Genomic DNA, 13,668 nt, shown 5'->3' with positions numbered 1-13,668 from the left:
CTGGAGAAGGAAGGGGAGAAGCGTGCAAAGTTAGCTGCAGTGGAGAAGAACCTGAGGATTGAGCTAAAAACGAAGGTGACTACTTATGAGGCCCGTTGCAGCATGCAGAAGGAGGTACAGCAACTGGCAGCACAGGTGGCTGAGCTTACCCTACAAATGGAGCAGAAGGACAAAAAACTATTGGAGGCCGCACACATGGTCAAGAAGGCACGAGAGCGGCAGCTGATAGTAGAGAAGAACCTCAGACTCCACACAGGGAAACAACCTTCATCTTCAACCACGCCAGGGACGCCTCCTCCCCCTTCTCAATCTTAGTCTTTTGTTTGTTATTCCTGCTCCTGTTGTCTTGGTCGTCTGGAAGACGACTACTTTTTGGGGGGGCTGATGTTAGGGGTCAATAACACATGTTAGTTTATAGTGGGGTCGGGTGTTTATGTTTGGTTATGTTTGAGTTGCCAAAAGGTTCCTATGGGGTAGTTGGTAGTTAGTGACAGTTGGTCACTTGGCCAACCGTCGGGTCTATATATGGTATGAATGGAACCTGGGCAAGGATGGTATTGTACTGGTATATTTGAGAATTCAATAAAGATATCATTATTCTGTCATGGCTGTTCTGTTATTGTTATTTATGCTTTGATATATATTAATGTTCTGTTACATGAATTGTTGGTACGTGTGGGATCTCTGTTTATCTGTGAGTTTACCAACGTCACCATAAGGACTAAACATAGGTCTTAGTCACCCGATTCCATTTTTGTGCTCCACAATATGCAATTTTGGATTCGGGAATCTATTGAACATTTGTGCAGCGTGCAGATGTCTAAGTGTCGCGTTAATGTCCAGACCAACACAGCCCCAAATGGGCTTTTAGGGTGATTGGGGACAATTTGTCTTTTAATTCCATGATGTCAAAGTAGTGAAATCTTGATCATGGACCTTATCATAAATGCATTGCGCACAATGCGTGTCATAAATGCGCTAAGCATAATTTAGGACACTACACCATAGTTATCCATAGTAGAACTCTTTATATTCTATTAAAAGTAAAATAACTAAATGACAATATTTTGCAAGCCATAAGTTAATCACAAATCCAAAACATCAAGATCAACTGAAGTTTGACAGGTCTAACTTTTGTTATGCCCTGACACATATGATATTTTTAACTTTTATCACTACTAGAATCACAAGCAAAATAATGCATATAGAGGAGCAAAGGAGAGAAAATGGATGATTGTATCAAATGACAAAAGCAAGAAAGAATTCTATATTTTGTTCTCAATCATATTCTTAGCAGCTTTATGATGTTTCAGAGCTTCAAATTTAACCTTCTGTACAGCATGATAGATCCTCATCTCCAATGTAAACAGCCAATATTTAGAAAAAATTGTAAGGAATAAAATTTGAATCCAAACTCACCATATTCCAGCTTGAATTAAGTGCAGAAGCATTCAGTGAATATAAGTATCCTGCAGCCCAAATACCACAATTTGCTTTGTGACACAGCATAGTGATATAAATCAATCCAAATGACATGCTTAAAAATTTCAACATTCAACATGCAGTTCAACTTCCAACTAAATGATAACATTACATTACATGCACTATCATTGTAACGGTTATATGATTTGCTTTCCATGCGGTAAATTTTATTTATTGCATATAGTGATGGGTAATAAATGATCCAAACTAGTATAGACTAAATTAACCCTAGTTATGAGAGAAATTATAATAATTGCAGCAATCTTTCTGAAAAGAATGTAAATACAAAACACAGTTGTAAAATACTATAAATGGTCAGAAGTGTTTTTTAAGTGCTTTATGTAGCAAAAAATGATTACAAATCAGCAGCTTCAGCAACTTAGACCAATGAGTCCAACATGCATATCAAGCTCTTGTAGGAAACCCAAAGATGAAAAGATATTGCGTTAATGTATATAAAAAGTTCAGCCTTTATCTCCACAATTTATTAGAGGCTATTTTTTACTTCCTATGCTTGCCCCATTTCAACATCTTTGTTTAAAATTTATATTGATAAAAAAAGTACACTGAATTAACATCAAATTTATATATTAATAGAAAAAATCAGAGTTCCAAAAAAAATGGTACGAGAAAAGAATATTGCTGTCCACTCTTAAATTTGTTTTCCAACACAATAAAAAATCCTACGATATTATTCTTCTTTGTAGTGGATTCCCCAAGCTTTTATAGAATTTTCAGTAGATCATTTCTTAAATTATACCCTGGAACTAAGAGAAGAAAACTGCAAATCTTTGATGGAGTAGCATGAACAAGTTGAGGTATATATGAATCTAACAGTTATTTGAATAGGATCTCTGAAATATGCCGACTAGGAATTTGCACCAGCTGATTGGTTTGTTTGACTGAATTCTTTGACCAGCGATATTGTTTTTTGGAGTTTTTGATAATTTGAGTTTTAATGGTTTTTTGAGAGTTTTTGAATGATGCACCATAGAAACAATACAAATAGAAAACTAAACTATTCTGAAAATTAAAAATCAGAACTCTGATTTTTGCTACAGCAATGCAATTTGACAAAGAATGACAATTTATTTTGCTCAAGGTGCAAATTTGCATACCAGGAGTCCTGAGCTTGCCTAGTTGAGCTTCTTTATTTGACTTAAATTCAATACATGCTGATGTAGGAGCTCCCAGAGTGTGGAATCAGCTCCAAAAGACTTTATTGACTCTAGAATGAATTACCAAAAACAATTGAAGAAGAAAGAAGCAAACCCAGATGGAATCCTGATTTTTTGTCAGGTGAACCCTTCCAGGAATGAAGAATTTACCTACATAATTGAATATGCTGATCACATATGACCTTATTTCTCCAAAATAACCATTGACTTCTTCCTATTTGTTGCTAACAATGAAATTTGAACAAAAATACTGCTGCAAAACCCCTTATTTTATTTTATTGAAAGCCCCAGGTAAGCTGAAATGGTACGGTCATGCTGGGAAATGTACGACTAGCTTGGAGAATGAAAAATCTTGCTGGAGATGGTAACTTTACTGCTCTGATCTGAAATTCAAACCCCTGTGCTGCTGCTATACTCAGATTTGCTCTTGAAATTTGGTCCCAATGACCTAATAAGAGCCTCCAATGAAGATCAATATGCTCATAGGTGAAAGGGTTATCATCCTACACCTGCAATTTGAAGGTTTTCGTCTTCAAATCTGCTCCAAAACTCTGCCAAAATGCTGCAGACCTGCTGAAGGTAGAGAATTCTCCAATATTCATCAAAACATAATAACCAAAAAGCCACATACAGCATTTTTATGCTTTCCAACCCTAATCAAACTCTCCAAAATCATCAAAGAAAGATTCCAAGGAATCTTTTCTCCCTCCAAAAGTTCGCCCGGCGTGAGGGTCAGCCCATCATTAAGTTTTGACCACTTTTTTAAATGACATTATCACCTAGGGGAGCGTGCAAGGTGGTATTTTATAAAGTCCTCATTAAACAACTTTTAAATTAACTTCTTCTATTTTAGAAAAAGTGACTTTAGAACTTTATATTATAAAGTTGCATTATAAAGCTCACCAAAACAATAATTTGACTAAGTATAAATCCCCTTTGGCTAACCAATCATCCCCTACACTGTGAATTTGCCTACGGAGATGGCTAACAAGTGAAACTATGCATCTAGATGATGTCCTAGAAAGTAGGGACATTACAATCTCAAAAGAAAAAGAAATCTAATCAAGATGAAGAGAGGAAAAGGAATTGCTCCACAGGAGTAGCCCTTGTCACCATAATAAAAAGGAAAATAAGTTGGACTGAACTTCAGCCGTTCCCACTCCTGCTACTTGGATCTTTGTCCTTCAAATGTACAAGTGGTAAGCCTAAACGCTTCTCAAATTCAATTAGGAGTATCCATGATGAAGAAAAACTTAATATACGATCCTATTTGAGTTGATTATGAACCCCAAAGCTCCGAGAAATCACCTGCAACCTAAACGCCTATCACATCTGAAATGAAAAAGGCATACTTGAATGCTATGCAACCTTGAGAGAGAGATTGATCCAAGAAAACATGATTGATATGCTTGTATTGATTGATTGAATAAACTTGGATAGATTGCAATGAATGAATGAATTGCTGAAAATGTTATCATTGATGTCAAAGATTGTTAATTGTTAATGTATTGATGTCTAAGGTTGTTTAGTGTGATTACCATTGATATGTTGATGTCAACAGTTGTTTTGATTAAGGAAGAATAAGATTGTTGAAATTGCAATCATAGATGTCAAACTCAAAGAGTGAATTGGGCTTCAACCCTCAAGAGTTCAGTGTTAAATGTTTTGTTGGTAGAAGGTATGTGGTAGAGCCGACTCCCGACCTCCAAAATGTACCTACTCCTCTTTGACGTTAAAACTTTGCGTTTAACACTTGCAGATTTCAAGATTGGTATGTGATATGGTGAATGTCCAACCCCCAACCACTGATTTGGTCTTCAATCGTTGCTGCTTGAGCATTTTGGTAATCAAGTTTGACATTTTTGGAATGTGGCAACATGCATCGCCGACCTCCAACACCTGATGCATGTGTTTTCATTGCAATTTTTGTTAAGTCTTTTCTCCCCATCGGCTATTAATATTTTACCTTTCTTTCTAAGCAATGACTATCTATTTTGGCATGAGGTAAAGGAGAACTCCGACCCCCAATGAGCCAATAGGCAAGACTTACAAGTCAATTAAATGCTCTCCTCGTCTTTAGCGGTTGGTGATTGAAGGTTTTCTCTTCTTTTTGGCATGAAGTATGGGTAACCCCTGACCCTCAATTAGACAACTTGTATGTATCAAGTTCGAATTTTCTTTAAGGCAAAAAAAAGGATAACGTGTTTGGCCGACCTTGTAATGGTCATATTTTTGAAAAGGGTGGCCAACCTATGTGTTTATTGCATTTGAATTTTGACCCCCGAAAGGGGAATATAAAGGAGAAGCTTTTTAGAGTCACGGTGGGTGCTTGGAACAAAAATGTTAAAGGAGAAGCTTTTTAGAGTCACGGTGGGTGCTTGGAACAAAAATGTTCTATCATTTTGAGAGCAGAGCAAAATTAATGTAGAGCAAAGCAAAACAGATCTATTTTTTATGCAAGTAGATGTTTGTGAAGAAGATTGAAGTGCACAATATGAAATGAAATTTGATATCATTCAAATGAGCTGATTGTTGGAGCAAACCAAAATGGTCATCATCCATTGAAGAAGTAATTCTCAAAAAGAAGAGATTGGTATCTCTTGCTAACATGGTGCTCAATTATGGGGATTGCTGTCTCCAATGGGTTAGTGCCTGCAAATTCTGTAAGTGGGGATTGGTCTCTCCAATGGATTGGTGCCCACAAAAATTTTAAGATCTCTACATTATTTTTGTGAGGCTAGATTCGAACTGTAGATCCAAGTAGTCCATCACCATGGTTTTCTACTAAAAGGGTTTCCACATAAATCTGTGTTCACTCAATTGCATGGATATTATGAGCTTGTTATAACTATTTTTTTTTTTTTTTATTGGTAATGGGCCAAAGCCGATAAGGTGTACATACCCTACCCCCTTGTCGGATTTGAACTTGTGATCTCTATTTCAAGGGCACAAGTTCTCCACCACTAGGCCAACTCAAGTTGTACATGAGCTTGTTATCACTATTAATACTGTTATGATTGTCCAATCCTAAATTAATTGGAAATATTACCTATCTTGATTCACCAATGTGTGCTCTTCACAAATGCTTATATACCATAAAGATAAAAACCTTAGATCTAAACCCTAGGTGAGGATTAAATAAGGTATGACAAGTGTCCTCATCCTATGTAATTAGACAGCATGACCTATAATTAGCTTGATCTAACAATCGAAAATAACTCCTAAGTTTAGCTTAAGTGTAATGAAGTAATAAGCAAGGTTGCCAAGAGAGCATTACTAGTATTGGTACGAGAGACTGGTATCAGTATTGCTACGACTATTTTTCAAAATAGGAGACGGGGGTACTTAAGGATCATTTTTTTTAAATATAATTTAATAATTTATAAAAAATATCATGACATTGAACTTTCAAAACAAGAACAAACTTTAAAGTTTAAGTACACAAATGACAAATGTCATCGTGTCAAAAAATCAAAGAGTTAACAATTCACATTGCGTATTTGATATTAGATAAGGTTACATATTGAAATTCACAAATCTTGATAGATTGATAGACTGATATGCAAACAAAAAACCAAAATAAAAAATCTATCGTCTACACTTCTACACCTGATCATCCATATCAAACTCCTTAGCTATGATGCTCTCCAAATACTCATCACTCTCAAACTCAAGTTCCTTTGTTGGTAGTGGAATTGGGGGTAAATTACTAGGCCATTTGCTACAACCATTTCATCCACCATGTCTGCAACTTCTCCATTTGGTGAAATTTGGTCCCATTTTGTTGAAGAACCCTCCTACCCAGGATCTATACGAGAGAGACAATGAAGTGAGATATGAACGTACACCAGGTTCTCTACTTTCTTTAACCCTAATAAGTTCCTTTTTATTGAATTAATAAAACCATAAGTACTCCAATTTCTCTCATAAGATGAAGAGCTAGCTACTTGTTAGAGCAATCTTATTGCAAATGATTGCCATTTAGGGGTTTCACCTCCACTCTATAGGATCTTTCTTTGCTTATATATCCTATAAAGCTATTATGGAAAAAAAAATCACCATCCCCACGTGAAAACTTATTCCATTGATTCCTCATAGTTAAAGCATCCTCACTTCAGCCATAGATCTTTATTATTGCAGCCCAAAATCCCTTCATTATGTTGGGATCCAAGAACACTGAGAGGGGGGGGTGAATCAGTGTTCTGCCGGAATGAACAGTTTTTAACTTTTTAGACCATGCATATATATACCGGTAAACAAATAAGCATATAACAAGAAGCAAATAAACCATCCACATAAATGAACACCATAACACACAAAGTTTATACGTGGAAAACCTCAATGAGGAAAAACCACAGTGGGATTTGTGACCCACAATATCAGTTCACTGGCCATATGAAAAGTTATTGCATATAATAGGGGCCTGCCCTTGCAGGAAGGCACACTGCCTAGAGCATACTGCTCATCACTAAAGAGCCTCACTACAAGCTTTCTGCCAAAGTAAATTACTGAAAATGAACTCAAGAATGCATCTACTATGCCAAATAAAGTTCCGGTTCCGGTTCTTCTCTGTACTGGTTCATAAACTCTAAACTGCTACCAATATCTCTTCCCCTCCAAGAATGCTTTCCAAGCTATCTACAGATCATTGCATGATATAGCATTTGCATACAAAATGACCTCCATATATATATTTTGCATCATACAGTTCTGCTATATTCTCCTATATCCACATATATCATATCTTCTATTTCTCATTTCAAAAATAACCTAGCAGACTGACCTATATACCTATTACAAAATGATATGCCTTATGTCGGCTTACAATACATTTACAAAAATGTCGGCCTTGACAATATTAATTACAAAATGACTAAAGTAAATCCTCCTTGATGTCGGCTTCCAAAGAAGTATTGATGCTGATGTCGATGCCAATGCCAGTGTAGGCCTGAATGCTCCAAAGTCCGGATCTGTCGGTATATGCTTCCTAATGTCGATTTATGACTTCCATCATATCTTGTTGCCATCAATGACAACAAAATGAATCCAATGAGTGTCAATTGCCAACAATCTCCCCCTTTCGCATTGATGGCAACACTCATGTGAAAAATGGATTCCCTGTCGATATGCTCCCCCTGAGCTATATACTCCATCTGAAATGTGTTCCCAGATATTTTTCGCATATGAACATACTCCCCCTTTGACATTAATGCCAAAGACCGGTGTTAGTTTCACTGGAGGTTTGTCATCTTCAGGATTTCCGGGTATGCCTTCTGCAATAACTGAAGATATGTATCCCAGTTGTATTTAAAGGTATCAGAAATAGATGCAAGTTCACTTAGTAAGTGGGCAAGTGTTTCTTTCTCTTGGATATCTGTCGGTGTGGGTTTAGCTATCATATCCATGCACTCTTTCTTGTGAACACCCAATGAATCTAGTCTAGGACTTACCAATCCTCTTAGATTTCTTGCTATCCTCATGATTTTATCTCTCTTTCTCAAAAGCAAAAATTTGGTTCTCCAAGGACAAAATTTGTCCATCAACAAATGTGGTTAGTGTAGTCAATCCATCAAAAGAGTTAGCAATTTTATAACTCCTTCAATCTGCTATCTACATTAGTTGTAAGACTTTCTATGTTACAACACACTTTGTAGATATTTGTACATTGTTTTAAACAAACCTCAATAGGGACAAGTTTATCCTCATTTTTCTTCTTCCCTGTCTCTATAAGCTGATCAAAAGTTGTTCTTTTTGCTGCTGTGAAATTGTCCAAAGCCTGTCGATCTGCTATTTGCCTCAGAGATTGAAAATTGTTTGATATGTGCTCTGTTAGAGTCTTGAGCTTACCGGAAGGGCTTGCTCCATCTTCAATCTGACAGTCAGGTAATAATCTGTGCAATACAGAGACTGATTTACCAATTAATCCTTTATCTACAGTATCTTCCTTCCGTAATTTCTGAGTAGCCATCATCATTAATTCAGTTGGACTCATCTCAAAGACTGGTTTCTTCTCAACCTGAGAAGTGTCAATTGCCAAAACCTTTGCCAAGGAATCAGTTTTACCTGCCGACATGGACTCAATGGCTTTTACCTTGTCCATCTCAACCTCTATTGCACCAGTAGCTTCGCCACTTGGTGCAGTGTCGGTTACTGTCGGTGGAGTATTATCCACAGAATTTCCAGTGTCCTGTATATTGCCTTGCTCAAAATTGGTTTGTGCTGGTACAGACTGTATACTCTCCTTAGTTGTCGATTGTGTTTGAGTATCTATAGTTACTGTCGGTTGTGTCAAAACTGGAGTTGAACTGCCCAAAATACCTTTCCCTTTTGATTTGTCAGGAATGGTGGAAGATGTTGCCCTTGCAAATTCTTCTTAAGATGTGAGAAAGTCTAGGTTTTTCTGAAAGAATTTGGTCCATCCCTTACTTGTCTCATTTACCACCTCATTTACTCTCCCCATCATAAGGCTTATCTGTCGGGATTTACTACTAAAGATAGTCATATTTACAATGTCAGTACATCTTTTCATTTCCTCATTATTTATAGTATCACACAATTCCAAAAGTGCAACTTCTTTGATCTCCCTATTTCTCTTGACAGCGTCAAGTCTCCTAGCTTCAAGTTTATTATACAAGGATAAAGGTATCTCCTTCAAAATTTCAATTAAGGCTTTCTTATAGATGTCCATATACAACAAACTAGCCTCTTCTAATTCACTTTGCTCATTCTCTTCTAAATCTTCATAATACTTAGATATATTTTTCAATATTCCATCTTTTTTAATTTCATCAATAAGCTCAGCACAGGTCATTGTGGTCTTACCGGTTCCAGTATCATCACCTTTCTGCTTTTTGCTTGTGGTTGCCAGTGTGACTAGTTTCCTCTTCTGCATAGGCTTCCTTGCCGGTGGTGGAGGTGCGGTAGGCTTACTTACCTTTCTAACAAGTTTCCTCCTAGGCTCTGCCTTCTTCTGGTCTACCGGTGGTTTTACCACATTCTTCCTTTGTACCCTTCTAAAAGCCACAAGTTCATTATCCTTAGGATCAGAATCAGAAGTGATAGGGGAAATGTGGACTTGTGGCTTCTTCACTTCTACAATACCAACCTCTATCGGTTTAGCAGCCTGTTTTGATTTAGAGCCCAGCTAAGTGTCTATCTTATAAAGCACATCTTGTACATATGCAGACATCTTTTCTGTTTTCTTCTATCTTCTCTTCCTGTTAAAACTGGTTTTCACTTCAAGAGCCTTCTCTCCTGTTGTACCAAAATGTTTTGTCTTATCATCTAATGGGGCATCTAACAACATCTTTGCATAGAGTTCAAAAATGCTATCAGCCACCTCATATCCAAGCTCAGTAACCCAGATTTGCCTAGGTTCAACTGCTTCCATAAGAGTTTCATCAGTTTTTACCATGAAACAGATATCAGTGGAATACTTCTCCACAATGTTCTTTGAAATTCTCTCCCTTTTCCTCATGTTTTCTTGAAAAGTCTTAAAATACCCCCAAAGTTTCTCATCTCTGTCGGTACCAACACCGGTGATAGCTTCCTTGATCTGCATACCTACCAGTATGTCATGAGCCCAATGCTTCTTCCCTATACCAGGTAGCTCATTTAGGAAGTAAAGCAATAAACAAACAATCAAGTTTCCATATCTAAAGGAGCCTTTCTTGATTCCTTTGATCTTTCCAAGGTTTAACGTCAACTCACTCCTCATCCACTCACATAAATCATATTTCACATTATTCCTCAGCATCTGATATGCAACATGAATGCATGAACTAGCAACAGAATTCAATCGGTTGGATTGAGTTACCTTGTAACCTATGATCATGCTTGGAAACTTTATATCCATGTCGGTGATTGTGCTTATCCTCATTGATCTGCTATCAGGTGTAGCACCAGTGAGTTTCAACCTCCGAGTTGGAAATTTTCTTACCAAGTTCTTGTCTGACCCTGGGTAAGCCGGTGACAACTTGAATTGCCTCCTTCATGATCATGTAAGGCCTATCTAGCCAAATCAATTTGTTGTGAACCCTGCTCAGAACGTATCTGATCACCTCATCCTTGAATTCCGGTATGTACAGAATACCGGGTAACCCTAGATCCTCAATTGCTTTGAATTCCGGTTTGATGGTTTCGGAGTCTCACAGTATCACAGATTGATACATGGTTTTGATGTCTTCAGTGCCCAAATCCTCAAGGGTGCAGTGAATGTATGCCCTCGCATCTTCAACATACATTACGTTGTCAAGAACCCTAGAGAATGCTCCCGCAGAGTCTTCCTTTTTAGCAATTTCGAGAACCTCCTTAAATACTGGCCTTAACCTATCCTTGACTTCGACAATGGTGGGATTTGCAATAAAAGTAGGAGCTGAAGATCCAGATGCCATGTTGGAAAAAAACCTGAAAGTAAATGCCGATGGAAGATTGATAACTGCTCGAAAGCCTTTCACAATGCTTCTCCTCGCTCTTGACTCGCCTTTACTTCGCTCTGAATGCTTGAATGCTCGATGAGTGAAAATGAATTCACTTACCCTCTTTTATCAGCGAATAAAACCCTAATTTTCTGTAATAAATGCTTCACCAACAACCTTACGGATATCAGTTTCACAGTTATGTGTCGGGTGAACCTTCATCGATGATGAACACAATTCTCCAAATCTTCTTAGATCTCTTCCGGGGTAATATGAAAAATTTAGCAATGACTTTGCCAACACCTAAGGCTTATGCCTCAGTTTCTGGTGGAATTTCTTGCCGGTGGAGGAATACTCTGTTCTACCGATGGAGTTACCGGTATAGATCCATCTCCACTTGGTTCTTCAGATTTTCTAACCCATCTCTTGGTGTGATCTTATTGTATTTCATCTACCTTCTGCTTTCCTTTCTCATTATCTTTATCATTATTAATCGGTTGAGTCTTGCTTCTGCAATACTTAGCATTATGACCTATTTTCTTGCATGCATAACATGTAACATTGTTCTTCTGAATTGCTTTGACATATCCGGTATCATTTCTTGACCTACAATGATTAGCAAAATGTCCAAACTTTCCACATGCATAACATTTAACATTCATTTCTGCAATCTTCTGATCTATGACCATATTTCTTGCAGTTTGTGCATTGACAGGGAAAAGAATTGCAGTTTTGATTTGCCTTATTTCTACATTGTTTAGCCATATGCCCAAATTTATTGCAAACAAAACAGCTACCATTGAATTTATAAGCATTAGATTGCCTTAGCGGTTTCCTCTGTTCTGATGAGTTTTGCATGTCGTTTGTCTGATCTTCATTTGCAGTACCGGAGCTTTCAAGTTGTACAAATCCAAGTCCTCTAGAATCATCAATCTGTCTTTGTCTTTTCAATAAGTCATCCAACTGTGCAGCACTGATCCTAAACTTTTCTTTATACTCACTTGCAATAGTCAGATCATCTCTCAAAGTGGTTACTTGTCTTTCAAGTTCTTGTTCATTGTTCCGGGAGTGTGCCAAATCAGTTCTCAACAAATTATTTTCATGAGTCAATCTGCCACATTCATCAAATTTGTTCTTCAGAGATATAACAAGATTATCTTCCTTCTTCTTTCTATCCTCAATATCTTTTGATAACCTCATAGTCAGATCTTGCATTTCATTCTTCGTGAGCATGTTAGCTTGACTTAGTTTCTAACATTGTTCCTTAAGAGCATTTTTCTCCTCATCATCCGATTGTTGCAAAAGTTCTTTTCTCTTGGCTTGAGCAGATGATAACCTTTCTTGCAGGATAAGAATGAATTCATTTGCAGAATTCAATTCTTCTTGCAATTTCAAGTTCTTCATCCTTTCAGCATCATAATCCTCAAGAGCCATCTCAAGTTGCTTCTCCATAGCCATGTTCAAAAATTCCGGTTTCAGGATCTTCCTCAAGCTGTTAAACTTCTCCTGAGGTACCAGGCTCTGATACCAATTGTTGGGATCCAAGAACACTGAGAGGGGGGGGTGAATCAGTGTTCTGCCGGAATGAACAGTTTTTAACTTTCTAGACCATGCATATATATACCCGTAAACAAATAAGCATATAACAAAAAGCAAATAAACCATCCACATAAATGAACACCATAACACACAAAGTTTATACGTGGAAAACCTCAATGAGGAAAAACCACGGTGGGATTTGTGACTCACAATATCAGTTCACTGGCCATATGAAAAATTTTACATATAATAGGGGCCTGAACTTGCAGGAACGCATACTGCCTAGAGCATACTGCTCATCACTAAAGAGCCTCACTAACTACAAGCTTTCTGCCAAAGTAAATTACTGAAAATGAACTCAAGAATGCATCTGCTATGCCAAATAGAGTTCCGGTTCTGGTTCTGCTCTGTACCGGTTCATAAACTCTGAACTGCTACCGGTATCTCTTCCCCTCCAAGAATGTTTTCCAAGCTATCTACAGATCATTGCATGATATAGCATTCGCATACAAAATGACCTCCATACATATATTTCGCATCATACAGTTCTGCTATATTCTCCTATATCCACATATATCATATCTTCTATTTCTCATTTCAAAAATAACCTAGCAGACTGACCTATATACCTATTACAAAATGATATGCCTTATGTCAGCTTACAATACATTTACAAAAATGTCGGCCTTGACAATATTAATTACAAAATGATTAAAGTAAACCCTCCTTGATGTCATCTTCCAAAGAAGTATTGATGTCGGTGCCGGTGTAGGCCTGAATGCTCCAAAGCCAGTATATGCTTCCTAGTGCCGGTTTATGACTTCCATCATATCTTGTTGCCATCAATGACAACAAAATGAATCCAATGAGTGTCAATTGCCAGCACATTACCTATCTATGCTCCAATGGAGCCCTTTTATTAGTCACCTATATATCATACCATTTAAAGTTTAAGGCATAGGTAGCACAATGAAAGGGTGTGTTGAGTTTGTTCCATCTTCTATGTAACATTTCCTTTATCAAATGATATACAAAAAAATCTTCTGCATATG

The 13,668-nt window shown here is 37.3% G+C and overlaps 1 protein-coding gene across 6 annotated transcripts in view; it reads right to left on the bottom strand.

Annotated features, from left to right (window-relative positions):
- The window catches only part of LOC131032468 (psbP domain-containing protein 5, chloroplastic), a 168,414-nt gene that overhangs the window by 49,132 nt on the left and 105,614 nt on the right, over nt 1-13,668 (bottom strand). For all 6 annotated transcript variants that reach the window (XM_057963465.2, XM_057963473.2, XM_057963447.2 and 3 more), the window contains exon 10: nt 1,420-1,469. In XM_057963465.2, coding sequence (XP_057819448.2) covers nt 1,420-1,469 — 50 coding nt within the window. The remainder of the gene's footprint in view (nt 1-1,419; nt 1,470-13,668) is intronic.

Source organism: Cryptomeria japonica, chromosome 3, assembly GCF_030272615.1.
Source record: "Cryptomeria japonica chromosome 3, Sugi_1.0, whole genome shotgun sequence".
In the NCBI taxonomy this organism is placed as follows: domain Eukaryota; kingdom Viridiplantae; phylum Streptophyta; class Pinopsida; order Cupressales; family Cupressaceae; genus Cryptomeria; species Cryptomeria japonica.
This window is presented reverse-complemented; position numbering and strand designations above follow the sequence as displayed.